This window comes from Bombina bombina, chromosome 1, assembly GCF_027579735.1.
Source record: "Bombina bombina isolate aBomBom1 chromosome 1, aBomBom1.pri, whole genome shotgun sequence".
NCBI classification, from domain to species: Eukaryota; Metazoa; Chordata; class Amphibia; order Anura; family Bombinatoridae; genus Bombina; species Bombina bombina.
Genome location: NC_069499.1, coordinates 729,806,374 through 729,827,506, shown reverse-complemented (window position 1 = coordinate 729,827,506; position 21,133 = coordinate 729,806,374). Strand labels below are relative to the sequence as shown.

The window sequence follows — 21,133 nt, the reverse complement described above, 5'->3', positions numbered from 1 at the left end:
GGAACAGAAGCTATTAGCCGATAATAATATCTCACTGCTCTATTGGTGGACAGTAACACGCTCAACAAACATTTAGTTTAAAACAAACACATAAACACAATACGTTTAATGATTATATACTGAAAAGTAATGTGACACATTTCTTCTTTTGAAACACTCAAAAATGACAAGGTTAACATTTGTTGTAATACAGTATTTGGATGTCACAAAAAAGGCATTTGTTCATCTCTAGTTAAAGGGACAGTCTACTCCATAACTTTTATTGTTTAAAAATATAGATAATCCCTTTATTATCCATTCCCCAGTTTTGCATAAGTAACACAGTTGTAGTAACATACTTTTTACCTCTGTGATTACCTTGTATTGAAGCCTCTGCAGACTGCCCTCTTATTTCAGATCTTTTGACAGCTTTGCATTTTAGCCATTATATATGTATTTTATTGCTATGGCGTATTACTAAGTTACCTTTGAGGGTAGCCAAAACATTTTACTCTTTTGAGTAGGTCTACACTACTGCTTAGTGGAACTGACAAAACCAACAATTTTCAGATTTAAATGACAGAAAAAGGATAAAATAAATGATGACACTATATTGCATAGTTTTTTTTATACAATAAATAATTTATATAACAATCTCAAACTGTTTAATGTTCCTCTAATGTTTTATAGCACTACACTGAAACAAATAATTTTTGTTTAGCAAGCACCCCTCATTTTATTTATTGCTGCTGTATTATTAAAATCCATTCAGACAATGTTGGAAAGAAGTCAAAATCTGGTATAATAAACTCCAAGGGAAATCTCAGATTGTCAAAGTAAGAGTAAGAGATTTTGAAAAGATTTCAATATGCAGTGCTATAAAACACAGAGCCTTTGTAAAATCACAGTGGTGCATATTTAGAGATGATGAGATTATACATTTTAATTGTTCTATTAAAGGGACATGAAACCCAAGTTTTTTCTTTTATGATTTAGAGCATGCAATTTGTAATATCTTTCTAATTTACTTCTATTATATAATTTGCTTTATTCTCTTGATATACTGTGCTGAAAAGCATATCTAGATATGCTTGCTCAGTAGCTGCTGAATGGTTGCTGTACATATATGCCTCATATGATTGGCTCACCTATGTGCATTGCTATTTCTTCAACAGAGGATAGCTAAATAATGAAGCAAACTAGATAATAGAAGTAAATTGGAATGATGTTTAAAAATGTATTCTCTACTTGAATCATGAAAGAAATTTTTGGGTGTAGTGTCCCTTTAAACCTCAGTCAGGCATTTTTATACATGCATATTATTTAACAGCACTTCATTACAGATGGTTTGCATACAAAATAAATGCTTTAAAAGACTATGATTTGCAGTCCAGGCACCTACCCATTGCAAAAGCCTCTTGAGTATGTTTATCTTATCTCCACTAGGTGAGGATAATTAAGTACCAATATAATTCACCCCCTGCACTGATCTAGCAGTCATTGTTTAGAATGTTGCAGTGCCAAGTTCTGGATCCTGGGGGATGCATTCCAGGCTCTGTGGAGCTGTGAAAAAAAAATCACAATTTTCACAAAGTCACAGCAAAATAATGAAAGTACATTGCAACTTTTTTCACATAATTAAATATTTTATGGGGGATTGTATTTTAAATGCAATGATCCTTTAAATGCTTACAGTAGTTCTCTTTGCATACCAAATTTTCTTTTTCAACAACAATTGAAAGGGACAGTACAGATGATGAAAATTAATTATGCTTACTTATGCATAGTTAAACAACTTTGCAATATATTTTCATAATTTATTTTGCTCCCTTTTGCTGTAATTTAAGATGGAAAATTGTGGATTATCGAGTCCTGTGAGCCAAAAGAGCACATGACAGGCTTCACAAGCCTAATCTTGTCACATTTCTATCCCTAATGTAAAGTTTATTATATTATCATATCTACTGAAGCCAAGCAATGGATATTTTGTTAACGGAATTAAATTGGCGAGCCCTGTCTTTCCTAGAGCCAATTCCGGATTGGCTCCTCCATATAAGGAAAGTGGTGTGTGGAGTTTGTTTGTTGAAGAACAATTGCTGCAAGCAAAGTGTTAACCAGTTCTAATAACACTCAGACTCTGCTGATATGTTAATCTATTGGAATACTGAAGAAAATGTTGTAATTACAAAGTGTTTACTGTTATTTTAAGCAAAGAAGATGAAGATAGATTAAAGATAATACAATGACTTACATTCCCTCACTGTTCATTTGCATGGTGGTATTTTAAGGATTTTAGACTTTAACATTGTACATTGTTTTACCTACAGAGAGGGGCTTTCCAAATGTATGAAAAGTATTGTCAGAATAAACCACGGTCGGATTCGCTTTGGAGGCAGTTTTCAGACAGCGTATTTTTTCAGGTATCACTTACAGGGAATCTAACTCATCACAGGTTCTAAAAACAATCAAATACTCCATCAATAATTGTATTAGTGACAGATGCAAAATTGTAAAATGGTAATTTAAATTATAAAAATGTCACTTTTGCCTTTCTGTGTTTATTTGTCTAACGCTACATGACATCTCAATCATTCTACAGTTTTTAACTATTTTTTGGTAAATTAGGTACAGATTGCTTTGACATGCAATTTAAAGAAAAAAAAACTTTGAATTTACTTTTATTATAAAATTAACTTTATTCTCATGATATCATTTGTTAAAGAACATAGCTATGTAGGTAGACACATTTTCAAGTTAAGAACTAAGCTTCAAGTGATGGTAAGCTTTCCCTTTTATAAAAACAAATATGGAATGTTAGTGGTATTTCAGATGGAATTTAATTCATCAGTTGTAATAAAGATGCGTCATAACTTACTTTTTAATATAGATATGAAATTCAAATACCAAGCAATCTGGCTGCCAATCTCAAAAGTCATATTTTTTGTGAGTTAATAGTTTGAAGTGTTCTCCAATCAGCATTCTTGCCTGTAGGCACTTTTTGTTGTAGCTTGAGCGCTGTGCTGATTGGAAAACATTTAAAACCGAAAAATCTTAACAGAAAAATACGCTCTTACATTTTTAAAAAATACTTTTACAAAAGCAAAAGACACACAGAGCCAAAATAAAATAACACCTAATGAATTAATATGACTTTTGAGATGGGTGGCTGGAGATCAGGGCATGACCCCCATCAGGGGATGACAGGGGTTACTGCAGTCAGGGGCCCTTTTTTCTTGGGGGCTCACCAGCAGGGCTGCTTATAAAACTACTACTGAAACACCGCTCATTAAGACATCCTGTCTGAAAACAAACGTTTGCCCTTCCTTCTGTCCCCTCCCCTTTTCCCTCATGCGGTGCTGAAAATATCTCCTGTGAGGAAGCACACTGCAGACACACAGCTAAGACAGATACGGTAAGGGGGGCAAGGGACATTTGTGTTTAGTTAGTAGTGCTGATCGTCATCTGTTATTGAGGTTTTTATTTTTGCTGTATGCATCATTGAACGAGTGGCTCCCAGCTTCAACCTCCACACCGATCAATGGTTTTGTTAGGGGCCCCAAAATTTCTAGTGGCGGTCCTCGTGCAGGGTATTTGAATTTCAACACTTTTTTAAAAAGTAAGTTATAGCGCATCTTCATTACAAATGATCAATTCAACTCTATCTAAAATATCACTAACATTCCGGAAATGTTTTCATAAAGGGGACAGTTTACCATCACTTTAACTATTTAGTTATTTGTCTATCAGGCAAATACACAATGCTAATTCAAAGGCCCCATAATGAGCTTAGCAATTATGCTTCTATATATTTCTGGTTGTGGTATCCGTTTAAACAACTCACCAGATTACTAAGTGTATTTCGAAATATTGAGACGCTGTACCAAGCATACAAATGATAAACCCCGTTTTTTTTCTTCTTTTTTTGTGTTGTAGGAATGCCAAAGAAAGCTGGAACACAAACTTGGATTGGACTCTTACTTACTAAAACCAGTACAACGTCTTACAAAATATCAGCTACTGTTAAAGGTACAGTCCTATTAATATTTGTATACATTAAATTGATTTGATTCTGGATGTGGATTATAAAGCAATTTAATATCATTTTCTAAATATATTAACTTGTATTTCTAGAACTATTAAATGGATTTGTAAATCAAAAAGGGATTTCCTACCTCAAGAATAGTTAACAAACGTGCATCCTTTTCCCATCCTTTTCCTGCAATTTACCAAAATTTTTTATATGTCAGCTGCTCCAAGAGAGACTGTAGTGTATTTTGCAGACTTTACAACCCTAACCAAAAATCAATGTAGTATCACTTTTATATCCATCCGTAACTGACCAGAGCAAAGGAAATATGACAAACAGTATAATAAACATATTAACCCCTAAACTGCTGCACTCCCGCATCGCAAACACTAGTTAAATATTAATTACCACTAATCTGCCGTCCCAACGTCACCGCCGCCACTATACTAAAGTTATTAACCCTTAAACCTAACCCTAAGTTTAACACCCCTAACTTTAATATAATTAAAATAAATCTAAATAAAAATTACTATCATTAACTAAATAATTCCTATTGAAAACTAAATACTTACCTATAAAATAAACCCTAAGCTAGCTACAATATAAGTAATAGTTACATTTTAGCTATCTTAGGTTTTATTTTTATTTCACAGTTAAGTTTGTATTTATTTTAACTAGGTAGACTAGTTAGTAAATAGTTATTAACTATTTACTAACTATCTAGTTAAAATAAATACAAATTTACCTGTAAAAAAAAACCTAACCTGCCTCACACTTACACCTAACATTACATTAAAATTAAATAAATTACATTAATTACATACAATTAACTAAATTACAAAAAAATAAACACTAAATTACACAAGATAAAAAAGAAATGATCAAATATTTAAATTTATTACACCTAATCTAGTAGCCCTATCAAAATAAAAAAGCCCTCCCAAAATAAAAAAAATCCTAGGCTAAACTAAACTGCCAATAGCCTTTAAAAGGGCCTTTTGCGGGGCATTGCCCCAAAGAAATCAGCTCTTTTACCTGTAAAAAAAACAAACAAACAACCCCCAACAGTAAAACCCACCACCCACACAACCAAACCCCCCAAATAAAATCCTATATAAAAAACCTAAGCTCCCCATTGGCATTTGGATGGGCATTGCCCTTAAAAGGGCATTTAGCTCTTTTCTCCAACATTGGTGTGTCCGGTCCACGGCGTCATCCTTACTTGTGGGATATTCTCTTCCCCAACAGGAAATGGCAAAGAGTCCCAGCAAAGCTGGTCACATGATCCCTCCTAGGCTCCGCCCACCCCAGTCATTCTCTTTGCCGTTGCACAGGCAACATCTCCACGGAGATGGTTAAGAGTTTTTTGGTGTTTAAATGTAGTTTTATTCTTCTATCAAGTGTTTGTTATTTTAAAATAGTGCTGGTATGTACTATTTACTCTGAAACAGAAAAGGATGAAGATTTCTGTTTGTAAGAGGAAGATGATTTTAGCAGACAGTAACTAAAATCGATTGCTGTTTCCACACAGGACTGTTGAGATGAAGTAACTTCAGTTGGGGGAAACAGTTAGCAGTCTTTTCTGCTTAAGGTATGACTAGCCATATTTCTAACAAGACCATGTAATGCTGGAAGGCTGTCATTTCCCCTCATGGGGACCGGTAAGCCATTTTCTTAGTTAAACATAAAAGAATAAAGGGCTTCAAAAAGGGCTTAAAAACTGGTAGACATTTTTCTGGGCTAAAACAATTGCTTTACTAGGCATATTATGCAGATTCTAACTAATTATTGGTATTATAATCTTGGGGAACGTTTAGAAAAACAGCAGGCACTGTGTTGGACACCTTTATCAGATGGGGGCCTTTCTAGTTATAGACAGAGCCTCATTCTGGGACTGTATAGGGGTTAAATGTAAAAACGGCTCCGGTTCCGTTAATTTAAGGGTTAAAGCTCTGAAATTTGGTGTGCAATACTTTTAATGCTTTAAGACACTGTGGTGAATTTTGAACAATTCCTTCATACTTTTTCACATATTCAGTAATAAAGTGTTTTCAGTTTGAAATTTAAAGTGACAGTAACGGTTTTATTTTAAAACGTTTTTTTGTGCTTTGTTGACAAGTTTAAGCCTGTTTAACATGTCTGTACCATCAGATAAGCTATGTTCTATATGTATGAAAGCCAATGTGTCTCCCCATTTAAATTTATGTGATAATTGTGCCATAGTGTCCAAACAAAGTAAGGACAGTAATGCAACAGATAATGATATTGCCCAAGATGATTCCTCAAATGAGGGGAGTAAACATGATACTACATCATCCCCTACTGTGTCTACACCAGTTATGCCCACACAGGAGGCCCCTAGTACATCTAGTGCGAAAATACTTATTACCATGCAACAATTAACGGCTGTAATGGATAACTCCATAGCAAATCTTTTATCCAAAATCCCTACTTATCAGAGAAAGCGCGATTGCTCTGTTTTAAACACTGAAGAGCAAGAGGACGCTGATGATAACTGTTCTGACATACCCTCACACCAATCTCAAGGGGCCATGAGGGAGGTTTTGTCTGATGGAGAAATTTCAGATTCAGGAAAAATTTCTCATCAAGCTGAACCTGATGTTGTGACATTTAAATTTAAATTAGAACATCTCCGTGCACTGCTTAAGGAGGTGTTATCTACTCTGGATGATTGTGACAATTTGGTCATTCCAGAGAAATTATGTAAGATGGACAAGTTCCTAGAGGTTCCGGTGCCCCCCGACGCTTTTCCTATACCCAAGCGGGTGGCGGACATAGTAAATAAAGAGTGGGAAAGGCCCGGCATACCTTTTGTTCCCCCCCCTATATTTAAGAAATTATTTCCTATAGTCGACCCCAGAAAGGACTTATGGCAGACAGTCCCCAAGGTCGAGGGGGCGGTTTCTACTCTAAACAAACGCACTACTATTCCTATCGAAGATAGTTGTGCTTTCAAAGATCCTATGGATAAGAAATTAGAGGGTTTGCTTAAAAAGATTTTTGTACAGCAAGGTTACCTTCTACAACCAATTTCATGCATTGTTCCTGTCACTACGGCAGCGTGTTTCTGGTTCGAGGAACTAGAAAAATCGCTCAGTAAAGAATCTTCGTATGAGGAGGTTATGGACAGAGTTCAAGCACTTAAATTGGCTAACTCTTTTGTTTTAGATGCCACTTTGCAATTAGCTAGATTAGCGGCGAAAAATTCAGGGTTTGCTGTCGTGGCGCGCAGAGTGCTTTGGCTAAAGTCTTGGTCAGCGGATGTGTCTTCCAAGACAAAATTACTTAACATTCCTTTCAAAGGTAAAACATTATTTGGACCTGATTTGAAAGAGATTATTTCAGACATCACTGGGGGAAAGGGCCACGCCCTCCCACAGGATAGGTCTTTTAAGGCTAATAATAAGCCTAATTTTCGTCCCTTTCGCAGAAACGGACCAGTCTCTAATTCTGTATCTTCTAAGCAAGAGGGTAATACTTCACAACCCAAACCAGCCTGGAAACCAATGCAAGGCTGGAACAAGGGTAAGCAGGCCAAGAAGCCTACCACTGCTACCAAAACAGCATGAAGGGATAGCCCCCGATCCGGGACTGGATCTAGTGGGGGGCAGACTTTCTCTCTTTGCTCAGGCTTGGGCAAGAGATGTTCAGCATCCTTGGGCGCTAGAAATAGTTTCTCAAGGTTATCTCCTGGAATTCAAGGAACTACCCCCAAGGGGAAGGTTCCACAGGTCTCAATTATCTTCAAACCAAATAAAGAGACAGGCATTCTTACATTGTGTAGAAGACCTGTTAAAGATGGGAGTGATACATCCAGTTCCAATAAGAGAACAAGGAATGGGATTTTATTCCAATCTGTTCATAGTTCCCAAAAAAGAGGGAACATTCAGACCAATTTTGGATCTAAAGATCCTAAACAAATTTTTCAGGGTACCATCGTTCAAAATGGAAACTATTCGAACGATCCTACCTACTATCCAGGAAAATCAATTTATGACTACCGTGGATTTAAAGGATGCGTACCTACATATTCCTATCCAAAAGGAACATCATCAGTTCCTAAGGTTCGCTTTTCTGGACAAGCATTACCAGTTTGTGGCACTTCCATTTGGATTAGCCACTGCTCCAAGGATTTTCAAAAAGGTACTAGGGTCCCTTCTAGCGGTTCTAAGACCAAGGGGCATTGCAGTAGTACCTTACTTGGACGACATCCTGATTCAAGCGTCGTCCCTGTCAAAAGCAAAGGCTCATACGGACATCGTCCTAGCCTTTCTCAGATCTCACGGATGGAAGGTGAACAAAGAAAAAAGTTCTCTGTCCCCGTCAACAAGAGTTCCCTTCTTGGGAACAATAATAGATTCCTTAGAAATGAGGATTTTTCTGAAAGAGGTCAGAAAATCAAAACTTCTAAGCTCTTGTCAAGTACTTCATTCTGTTCCTCGTCCTTCCATAGCGCAGTGCATGGAAGTAATAGGATTGATGGTTGCAACAATGGACATAGTTCCTTTTGCACGAATTCATCTAAGACCATTACAACTGTGCATGCTCAGACAGTGGAATGGGGATTATACAGACTTGTCTCTGACGATTCAAGTAGATCAAAAGACCAGAGATTCACTCCGTTGGTGGCTGACCCTGGACAATCTGTCACAGGGAATGAGCTTCCGCAGACCAGAGTGGGTTATTGTCACGACCGACGCCAGCCTAGTGGGCTGGGGCGCGGTCTGGGAATCCCTGAAAGCTCAGGGTCTATGGTCTCGGGAAGAGTCTCTTCTCCCGATAAACATTCTGGAACTGAGAGCGATATTCAATGCTCTCAGAGCTTGGCCTCAACTAGCAAAGGCCAAATTCATAAGGTTTCAGTCAGACAACATGACGACCGTTGCATATATCAATCATCAGGGGGGAACAAGGACTTCCCTGGCGATGAAAGAAGTGACCAAGATAATTCAAAGGGCGGAGGATCACTCCTGCCACTTGTCTGCGATCCACATCCCAGGAGTGGAAAATTGGGAAGCGGATTTTCTGAGTCGTCAGACATTCCATCCGGGGGAGTGGGAACTCCATCCGGAAATCTTTGCCCAAATAACTCAATTATGGGGCATTCCAGACATGGATCTGATGGCGTCTCGTCAGAACTTCAAGGTTCCTTGCTACGGGTCCAGATCCAGGGATCCCAAGGCGACCCTAGTAGATGCACTAGTAGCACCTTGGACCTTCAACCTAGCTTATGTATTCCCACCGTTTCCTCTCATCCCCAGGCTGGTAGCCAGGATCAATCAGGAGAGGGCCTCTGTGATCTTGATAGCTCCTGCGTGGCCACGCAGGACTTGGTATGCAGACCTGGTGAATATGTCATCGGCTCCACCATGGAAGCTACCTTTGAGACAGGACCTTCTTGTTCAGGGTCCATTCGAACATCCGAATCTGGTTTCCCTCCAACTGACGGCTTGGAGATTGAACGCTTGATTTTATCAAAGCGTGGGTTTTCAGATTCTGTAATAGATACTCTGATTCAGGCTAGAAAGCCTGTAACTAGAAAAATTTACCATAAAATATGGAAAAAATATATCTGTTGGTGTGAATCTAAAGGATTCCCATGGAACAAGATAAAAATTCCTAAGATTCTATCCTTTCTACAAGAAGGTTTGGAGAAAGGATTATCTGCAAGTTCTCTGAAGGGACAGATCTCTGCTTTATCTGTTTTACTTCACAAAAGACTGGCAGCTGTGCCAGATGTTCAAGCATTTGTTCAGGCTCTGGTTAGGATCAAGCCTGTTTACAGACCTTTGACTCCTCCCTGGAGTCTAAATCTAGTTCTTTCAGTTCTTCAAGGGGTTCCGTTTGAACCCTTACATTCCGTAGATATTAAGTTATTATCTTGGAAAGTTTTGTTTTTGGTTGCAATTTCTTCTGCTAGAAGAGTTTCAGAGTTATCTGCTCTGCAGTGTTCTCCGCCCTATCTGGTGTTCCATGCAGATAAGGTGGTTTTGCGTACTAAGCCTGGTTTTCTTCCGAAAGTTGTTTCCAACAAAAATATTAACCAGGAGATAGTTGTACCTTCTTTGTGTCCGAATCCAGTTTCAAAGAAGGAACGTTTGTTACACAATTTGGACGTAGTCCGTGCTCTAAAATTCTATTTAGAGGCTACTAAAGATTTCAGACAAACATCTTCCTTGTTTGTTGTTTATTCTGGTAAAAGGAGAGGTCAAAAAGCGACTTCTACCTCTCTTTCCTTTTGGCTTAAAAGCATTATCCGATTGGCTTATGAGACTGCCGGACGGCAGCCTCCTGAAAGAATCACAGCTCACTCCACTAGGGCTGTGGCTTCCACATGGGCCTTCAAGAACGATGCTTCTGTTGACCAGATATGTAAGGCAGCGACTTGGTCTTCACTGCACACTTTTGCCAAATTTTACAAATTTGATACTTTTGCTTCTTCGGAGGCTATTTTTGGGAGAAAGGTTTTGCAAGCCGTGGTGCCTTCCATTTAGGTGACCTGATTTGCTCCCTCCCTTCATCCGTGTCCTAAAGCTTTGGTATTGGTTCCCACAAGTAAGGATGACACCGTGGACCGGACACACCAATGTTGGAGAAAACAGAATTTATGCTTACCTGATAAATTACTTTCTCCAACGGTGTGTCCGGTCCACGGCCCCCCCTGGTTTTTTAATCAGGTCTGATGAATTATTTTCTCTAACTACAGTCACCACGGTATCATATGGTTTCTCCTATATATATTTCCTCCTGTCCGTCGGTCGAATGACTGGGGTGGGCGGAGCCTAGGAGGGATCATGTGACCAGCTTTGCTGGGACTCTTTGCCATTTCCTGTTGGGGAAGAGAATATCCCACAAGTAAGGATGACGCCGTGGACCGGACACACCGTTGGAGAAAGTAATTTATCAGGTAAGCATAAATTCTGTTTTTCTGTGCCCAAAACCCTAATCTAAAAATAAAATCCACCCAATAAACCCTTAATAAAACCTAACACTAACCCCCGAAGATCCACTTACAGTTTTTGAAGACCCGACATCCATCCTCATCAAGCCGGGAGAAGTCTTCATCCAAGCGGGCAGAATTCCTCAACAAAGCCAGGAGAAGTCTTCAACCAAGCGGCAAGAAGTCGTCCTCCAGGCGGGCAGAAGTCTTCATCCAGACAGCATTTTCTATCTTCATACTTCCGACGCAGAGCTGCTCCATCTTCAAGACATCCGGCGTGGAGCATCCTCTTCTTTTGCTGGACCTTGAAGAATGAAGGTTCCTTTAAATGACATCACCCAAGATGGGTTCCTTGAATTATGATTGGCTGATAGAATTCTATCAGCCAATTGGAATTAAAGAGTAAAAAATCCTGTTGGCTGATCCAATCAGCCAATAGGATTGACCTTGCATTCTATTAGCTGATTGGAACAATGGAACATTGCATCAGCCCATAGGATTTTTTACCCTTTAATTACGATTGGCTGATAGAATTCTATCAGCCAATCGGAATTCAAGGGACGCCATCTTGGATAACGTCATTTAGAGGAATCTTCATTCTTCAAGATCCAGTGAAAGAAGAGGATGCTCCACGCCAGATGTCTTGAAGATAGAGCCGCTCCGCGTCGGAAGGATGAAGATAGAAGATGCCGTCTGGATGAAGACTTCTGCCTGCCTGGAGCACGACTTCTTGCCACTTAGATGAAGACTTCTCCCGGCTTCGTTCAGGACTTCTGCTCGCTTGGATGAAGACTTCTCCCGGCTTGATGAGGATGGATGTCCGGTCTTCAAAAACTGTAAGTGGATCATCGGGGGTTAGTGTTAGGTTTTATTATGGGTTTATTGGGTGGGTTTATTTTTAGATTAGAGTTTTGGGCACAGAAAAGGAGCTAAATGCCCTTTTAAGGGCAATGCCCATCCAAATGCCCTTTTCAGGGCAATGGGGAGCTTAGGTTTTTTAGATAGGATTTTATTTGGGGGTTTGGCTGTGTGGGTGGTGGGTTTTACTGTTGGGGGTTGTTTGTATTTTTTTTTTACAGGTAAAAGAGCTGCTTTCTTTGGGGCAATGCCCCACAAAAGGCCCTTTTATGGGCTATTGGCAGTTTAGTTTAGGCTAGGTTTTTTTTTTTATTTTGGGGGGCTTTTTTATTTTTATAGGGCTATTAGATTAGGTGTAATTAGTTATTTTGCGTAATTTGGTGGTTTTTTTTGTAATTTAGTTAATTGTATTTAATTAATATAATTTATTTAATTTTAGTGTAATGTTAGGTGTTAGTGTAACTCAGGTTAGGTTTTATTTTACAGGTACATTTGTATTTATTTTAACTAGATAGTTAGTAAATAGTTAATAACTATTTACTAACTAGTCTACCTAGTTAAAATAAATACAAACTTAGCTGTGAAATAAAAATTAAACCTAAGATAGCTACAATGTATAATATTAGTTATATTGTAGCTAGCTTAGGGTTTATTTTACAGGTAAGTATTTAGTTTTAAATAGGAATTAGTTAGGTAATGATAGTAAGTATTATTTAGATTTATTTTAATTATATTAAAGTTAGGGTTAAGGTTAGATTTAGGGTTAGGTTTATGGGTTAATATATTTATTTAGTGTTAGTGATGTGGGAGGCCAGAGGTTTAGGGGTTAATAACTGTAATGTAGGTGGCGGCGATGTTAGAGGCGGCAGATTAGGGGTTAATAAGTGTAGGTAGGTGGCGGCGGCAACGTTGGGGTTGGCAGATTAGAGGTTAAAAAGTGTAATGTAGGTGTCGGCGATGTTGGGGGCGGCAGATAAGGGGTGTTTAGACTCAGGGTTTATGTTAGGGTGTTGGATTTAAACATATATTTTCTTTCCCCATAGGAATCAATGGGGCTGCGTTACGGAGCTTTACGCTCCTTTATTGCAGGTGTTAGGCATTTTTTTAGCCAGCTCTCACCATTGATGTCTATGGGGAAATCGTGCACGAGAGCGTAAAACCAGCTCAAAGCAGCACTGGTATTCTATGGTATTATTATATGGTTTAGTAGTTAGAGGGACAGTCTAGTCAATATTAAACTTTCATGATTGAGATAGGGAATGCAATTTAAAACAACTTTCCAATGTACTTTTATCATTAAATTTGCTTTGCTCTCTTAGTATTCTTTGTGGAAAGCTAAACCTAGGTAGACTTACATGTTAATGTTTAAGTTATTTAACTGCTTCTTATCTCAGTGAATTTTGATAGTTTTTGACAGTTAGACATTGCTAGTTCATGTGTGCCATATAGTTGACATTGTGCTCACACCTGTGGATTTATTTAAGAGTAAGCACTGATTGGCTAAAATGCATGACTGTCAAAAGAACTGAAATAAGGGGGCAGTTTGCAGAGGCTTAGATACAAGGTAATCACAGAGGTAAAAAGTGCATTAATATAACAGTGTTGGTTATGCAAAACTGGGAATGGGTAATAAAGGGATTATCTATCTTTTTAAACAATACAATTTTCAAGTAGACTGTCCCTTTAATGCCAAATGTTGCACCTCTGTACAGATAGGATAAACTGCTCTTATATGACTAAGATATCTGCAATTTTATGTGTAAACTTTAATAAAGCTTATTATAAAAAAATATCTTTAAAGTTCTTCTTTTCAGAAAATGCCAAAGATTAATGCATGTAAATGCATTGATATTTATATGTTGTATATATTGTTAGCACTATAAAAATAATATATATAATGGCTGTTTTACCAGGAATTGTTGAAGTACAGTCTTAACTCAGATGGAGTACAAGATTTACAAGAAGCTCTGGTTTCAATGTTAGATTTATTAAAATCTGTGAATGACTCCATGCATCAGATTTCTATAACAGGATATAATGTAAGTACAAACTGTTTCAATATGAAGTTACAACAAATAAAGTTGAATATTTAAATGCAGTGTTCTCCATCTGGCTACAATTTAAGCCAGGATTAAGCTAAAATCAGCTTATATTAAAATGTTCTAATGTTTGATGCACAATGATCATTAAAGGGACATTAAACACTTTGAGATGGTAATATAAAATGATAAATTGTATATATATATAAAACAACTCTGCAATATACTTGCATTATTTATTTTGTCCTCTTTGCCTTTAATTCCATTCTGAAATTGTGAGCTTTTCAGTTCCTGTTAGAAATGGAAGTGCAGAACACTGTTAAATCCAGCACAACCATTGGCTGCACACTCTAATGACCTATGTATAACTGTCCCTAATTGGCCACAGCAGAGAAGGTAACACAAGTTACAACATGGCAGCTCCCAGTGTTTTATAGACACTAAAACTTTACACTTATTTTGTCACTTTTTAAACAACTAATGAAACTTTAAAAAAAAAATACATCTACATGTTAGTCATGGACTAATCTTTTCTTTGAATGCATCATTCAATCTACCATGCATTTAGTGTTTAATGTCCCTTTAAATCAATGTATGTTAAATTATGCAGTTAATTTGTGCTTTGGATATCTTAATATTGCACATTATTACACTCCCAATCCCGGCTACTTTATAATGTAAAAAGGTTGCTAAAACTTTCTGCAGAGAACACTAAAACACTGTTACCAACTTTATAGTAGAGTGCTACTTGTCCCTTTAAAACCAATTGTTTTCCTCTTTAAAGGGACATGGAAGTAAAAAATAAACATTTGAGTCAGATAGAGCATTTCATTTTAAGATACTTTCAAATTAATTTCTATGATAAAATATGTACATTGTTCCCTTTGTATCCTCTGTTAAAAATCATTTGCACATATCCTCAGCAGCAATGCACTACTGGAGCTGGCTGGTGATTAGTTGCCATACACATCTGCTCTTCAAATGTGGTCAGCTAGCTCCCAGAAGTCCATTGCTGCTCTGGAGCTGACTTTAATGATGTGTTTAATCACTTTGGCCTAGATTACGAGTGGAGCGGTAATTACCGCTCTGCTCGCACACTAACTCCGCTGAACTTCTGCTCTTTGCGCACGTCGGGTAGCACTCGTATTACAATTTGAAAGCATTAGCTGGCAAAATTTTACATTGCACAAGCAATTGCTTGTGTAGCTCCATGCCCTGCCTTAGAGCAGGGCTTGTCTGTCATCCCAAATGGATCAGATTTGGATACATTAATTCTGCAAGACATGAGGTGGTGAAGAGGCTGCTCAGGCCCAGCTTCATTAATGGGGCGCATTAAGTGTCCCTTCAAATACTAAACTATTGGTGTTCTCTTAGTTCATTTCTCTGTGTTTATAAATATATATATATATATATTTAAAGGGACACTAAACCCAAAAAATTTATTTCATGATTCAGATAGAGAATACAATTTTAAACAACATTCCAATTTACTTCTATTATCTAATTTGCTTCATTCTTTAGATATCCTTTGTTAAAGAAATAGCAATGCACATGGGTGAGCCAATCAGACGAGGCATCTATATGCAGCAACCAATCAGCAGTTACTGAGCATATCTAGATATGCTTTTCGGCAAAGTATATCAAGAGAATGAAGCAAATTAGACAATAGAAGTAAATTAAAAAGTTGTTTAAAATGGCATGCTCTATCTAAATCATGAAAGAAAAAAATTGGGTTTAATGTCCCTTTAAAGTACAATATAACATCATATATGGTATACTGTCCAATAGGATGTGTTTGCTATTTATGGTAATAAACTAATGTGTTTGTGGAAACCATTGGAGGTCCTGAGCATGTTCATTTTCTATATTTCTGCTATTTTGTTATATATATATTTAATACTAGATGTTGGTAATTGTACGTTTTCTAATTTAATTAAACTAAATGTCTCATTAATATGAAACTTATTTCCTAGTAAGTCTAAAACGATTACAATAGTTTGCTAGTACACAACCATCGTAACATTTACTTGTTTACAGTATATGCTACAATTAAAAGTAATGTACATATCTGTATGTTCTTTATCTTGTCCTGTTTCACACCTTTAGGGAGACATCCATGACTTGGGCAGAATATTAATGCAAGGATCTTTTAGTGTGTGGATAACACACAAAAAGGGTCCAACAAAAATGAAAGAACTTGCTCGCTTCAAGCCCATGCAGAGGCATCTCTTCCTGTATGAGAGGGCTCTGGTGTTCTGCAAGAAGAGAGCGGAGCTTGGCGATGGACACGATAAAACGCCTTCATACAGTTTCAAGCACATTTTGAAAGTAGGTAAAAAATAATCATAGTCTTGTTATAATAGTTTTGGTGAAACACTATCACCTCTAATTCAATCAAGAAAGCATCCCCATGCCAGATGGGCCTGAGGAAAATCTCGGCCTTAAATTTATCAATGCACAAGCATTTCTGGTGAAATGCTTGTGCAATGCCGCCCCCTGCACATTTGTGGCCAATCGGCCGCTAGCAGGGGGTGTCAATCATCCCGATCGTATCCGATTGGGATGATTGCAGTCCGCCAACTCACGACCGCTGCTTCTTAACTTATGTTTAAAGGGAGCCTGAAGGCTTGCACAGAAACAGCAGCATACGCTGCATGATAAATCTACCCCTTAGAGTTCTTAAAAAAAGATAAGAAGGGTAGAAAATAAATGTAAGAAGAAACTGGATGCATCAAATATTAAAAAGTGATGAGGTAAGGGTGGAAATGAGGCATAAGAAAAAAAAAAATACATTATAATGATCTGAAGTTACCTATTATGATGAAACACTTGTTTGTAGCATTTTCTGATACATTAGAGAGACAAATTCAACAATCTAACAATTTTTTAAACATTTATATAAACCCTAGGGTTGAAATCTTAAAGGGCCAGTCTACATCAGAATATGTATTGTTTTAAAAGCTAGATAATCCCTTTAATACCCATTCCCTAGTTTTGCATAACCAACACAGTTATATTTATACACTTTTTACCTTTTTACCTTACTTGCATTTAAGCCAATCAGTGCGGGCTCTTAGGAACTCCATGTGCATGAGCACATTGTTATCTAAATGAAACACATGAACTAATACCCTCTAGTGGTGAAAAACTGTCAACATGTCCTGAGATGAGAGGTGGCCTTCAAGGGCTTAAAAATTATAAATATGAATCTTCTTGGTTTAGCTTTCAACTAAGAATACCATGAGAACAAAGCAAAATTGGTAATAGATGTAAATTTGAAAATTGTTTAAAATGACATGCCCTATCTGAATAATGAAAGGTTTTTTTGGACTGTCCCTATAAATCGAGATTACAGTAGACAGATAATTAGTATCATATGAACTACAAAGTAACGCTTTCTTCCATTATCATTTGTGACTCATTTGACAATAAATCACAAATTACATCTCCCATTACTTTTCATGGGAAGCTTGTGTTGTATTACAACCTTTGGTATAACTGATTTTTCACTGCAAGTCTGGTGCTATTTTACCAGCCCAAAGCAGGAAAACAGCTTTTATATATGTGCATAATAAGAAGAAAAAAAAGATTTAATATTAGCTTAACTGGAGCTTTTTGTAAGTATTTTAGATTTGTATAGGTTGAACTCGATGGACTTCAGTCTTTTTTCAACCTCATCTACTATGTATTACATTTAAAGGGATATTAAACATTGCTATAAATCATTGCTTGAATGATGTATTCAGAGCAAAGTTTAGCCTAAGAATAAGTTGTACATGTTTTTTAAATTTTTTATTAGGGTGATGGTAATCTTCATAAAGCAGTGGCCGTCGCCATATTCTAATTTAGGTTACCTTTTCTGTTAACTGCCAATTAAGGATGGTTATAAATGGGTCGGGTCGGGATGGGGGTTCATTTGCTTGGCCGGGGGTATCCTATACAGAGAGGTGGAGAGTAAAATGAGTGACAATCACAGTTTGGGGCAAATGGGGGGCCAGTTATTTTATGGGTGGTCAATGCCCCCCCATCCCCCGTGACCATACTGCATTGACTCATGCACTTTATTATCTCTTACACTATTTTTTGTTCAAATATTGTGCTAATAGATTTTTCTTATGTCCTGTACTGATAACAATGCATCATATTTTTGTTTGCCTGCCTGTATGGATCCACATAATTAATACATACTTGCAATCTTGTGGGTTCACCCAATGGTAATGCAAGTCAGATATGGGCAGTCATTTCATTCATCTTTTCTATGGCATTTAGTTATTTTATAGTTGTAAGTAATTTTAACTAACTACAGTGTTTTAAATGGTGTATATCATGTTTCTATATGTGAATTAATTTTTTTCACTTTTATAAAAAGGTTTTGTAATACACAAAATTATATATTTTATATATGAGTGCCAAATTATTTGTCTGCTTAAACGGATACTAAACCCAAATTTTTTCTATCATGATTCAGCATGCAATTGTAAGCAACTTTCTAATTTACTCCGAGGGGCCGAATTATCAAGCTCCGAATGGAGCTTGATGCCCCTGTTTCTGTGTGAGCCTTCAGGCTCACCGGAAACAGCAGTTATGAAGCAGCGGTCTAAAGACCGCTGCTCCATAACTGGTCCATTACCTCTGAGGCTGCAGTCTTCAATCCGCCCGATCCTATACGATCGGGCTAGTAACATAGTAGATGAGGTTTAAAATAGACTGAAGTCCATCGAGTTCAACTTATACAAATCTAAATTACAAAAAACTCCAGTTAAGATTAAATAATCCCACTATAAGGTGACCCATTTAATACTAGCAATCATATCCATGAATTTTGTTTCTAGACAGAAATGTATCCAAACAATTTTTAAATGTATCTAGGGTATTGGCATTCACTACCTCCTTTGGTAACTAGTTCCACAATTTTATTGCTCTTACAGTGAAAAAACGTTTCTGTTGCAGGAGATTAAATCTCCTTTCCTCCAACCTTAAATTGTGACCTCTTATCACAAACAATTTTCTTGGAATAAACAGATCTTCTGCCATCTCTGTATATGGGCATTGAATATATTTATATAAAGTAATCATGTCACCTCTTAAGCGCCTTTTTTCTAAAGAAAACAGACCCAGTTTGACTAGCCTCTCCTCATATCTTAAATTCTCTGTTCCCCTTATTAGCTTTGTGACCCTTCTCTGAACTTTTTCTAGTTCTCCAATATCTGAGGGCTTACCAGGGATTTATATATTGACAGAATTATGCCTTCCTCCCTTGAATCAATGCCTCTTTTAATACATGCTAGTATCTTATTAGCCTTTGTAGTCGCTGCCCTGCATTGTACACCCATCTTTAGCTTTTTTTTTTATCTATTACTACTCCCAAATCCCTTTCCCCTCTGTTTGGCTAAGCCTAGTCCCATTTAAATAATACATTGTCTGCTTATTTTTACTTCCAAAATTTAGAACCTTGCATTTCCCGTATTAAATCTCATTTTCCATTTACCTGCCCATACTTCTAATTTTTGCAGATACCTTTGTAACAAAAGTTCATCCTGCTCTGACCTAATGATTTTACTTAATTTAGTATCATCTGAAGAAATAGAGATGTCTCTATTTAATCCTTGCTCCAAGTCGTTTATAAAAATATTAAAAAGAACAGAGCCCAGTACTGATCCCTGGGGGACTCCACTGATTACCTTTGTCCAATCTGAGTATCTTTTATTCAGTTATTTATCCATGAGCTAACATTTTCAGTTATTTCCAGTCCCTTCATGTTGTGCATTAATCTCTCATGTGGCACTGTATCAAATGCCTTTGCAAAATCTAAGTATATCACATCAACTGATTCCCCTTTATCTATATTTTTATTTACTTCCTTATAGAATCTAATTAGATTAGTTTGACATGATCTACTTCTCATAAAACCATGCTGATTTGAACTCATAAGCTTGTTTACACGAATGTGCTCATCAATATAATCCCTTATAATTCCTTCAAATATCTTCCCCACTATTGATGTCAGACTAACTGGTCTATAGCTTCCTGGATCATCCCTGCTTCCCTTTTTGAAGGGATACTAAATGATAAATGCTGACAGCGTATGCTGTCAGCATTTATCGATGTGCGGCGGACATGATACGCTACATCGTATCATGTCCGCTCACACTTTGATAAATTGACCCCCTAGTATCAATTTTTCTTCGTTCTCTTGCTATTTTTATTTAGCAGGAATGAAAAGCTTAGGAGCTGGCCCATTTTCGGTTCACCACTATGGTTAGCACTTGCTTATTGGTGGCTGACATTTAGCCACCAATAAGCAAGCATAACTCAGGTTCTGAAAATGGGCCAGGCTCTTATGCTTTACATTCCTGCTTTTTAAATAAATATAGCAAGAGAACGAAGAAAAATTGATAATAGAAGTAAATAAGAAGTTGCTTAAAATTGCATGCTGTGTCTGAATCATGAGAGAAAAAATGTGGGTTTAGTATCCCTTTAAGGAAAATTAATTTGATTTTGTTTTCTTCTAAATTGGTGCTAAAAAATGCAATTTAGTTTGTTGTCTCATTTGGATGTTATATAATTGGGGAAAAAGGATTTTGTTTAGAATGGCAATGCAGTTACTTTTTTGGATTGTACTAGATGTCTACTACATACAATATAGACTGATCACATAATGATACACTTATTTTTCCTTCTATCGTGGCAGATGAATGCTGTTGGTATCACAGAAAATGTAAAAGGAGATGCTCGAAAGTTTGAGATTTGGTATAGCGGGCGAGAAGAGGTATATGTTGTACAGGTATGTCCTCATAATATTCATTTGCACATAATGTAGTCTTTTTAAGTAAAATGTACTGTTATTTATCATATCTGTAATACGCAGTTTATTGCATCTGCTGTTATAAGCTGAAGTGTTTATCCTTGAAGATACTTATCAGAAGCATTTTTTAAACCTCTTTTGCTGTTTGTAAATGCTTTTGCTAATTTGTATTGTTGACTAGATTAGAGACGCAAAGGGTTTTACATTTTATAAAATAAAATGAACAGGATTTACAAATGCATCATTGAATGGTGTAAGATGTGCAGCCACCAATTAGTAAACAGCACCCAGGTGCTGAGCATAACTAGATATGCTTTTCAACAAAGGATACCCAAATAGGGAAACAAATTAGATAACAGAAGTAAATTGTAACATTGTTTAAAATGATATGCTTTATCTGAATCATTAAAGAAAAAAGATGGGGTTCCTGTCCCTTAAAGGGGGCTGACATTAAGCACACAAGT

At 37.0% G+C, this 21,133-nt stretch overlaps 1 protein-coding gene across 1 annotated transcript in view; it reads left to right on the top strand.

Annotated features, from left to right (window-relative positions):
- The window catches only part of MCF2 (MCF.2 cell line derived transforming sequence), a gene marked incomplete at its 5' end in the record, with an annotated part of 268,961 nt that overhangs the window by 215,075 nt on the left and 32,753 nt on the right, over window positions 1–21,133 (top strand). Inside the window, 5 exons of the mRNA XM_053699244.1 lie at window positions 2,307–2,399; window positions 3,913–4,005; window positions 13,739–13,864; window positions 15,971–16,192; window positions 20,556–20,648. Coding sequence (XP_053555219.1) covers window positions 2,307–2,399; window positions 3,913–4,005; window positions 13,739–13,864; window positions 15,971–16,192; window positions 20,556–20,648 — 627 coding nt within the window. The remainder of the gene's footprint in view (window positions 1–2,306; window positions 2,400–3,912; window positions 4,006–13,738; window positions 13,865–15,970; window positions 16,193–20,555; window positions 20,649–21,133) is intronic.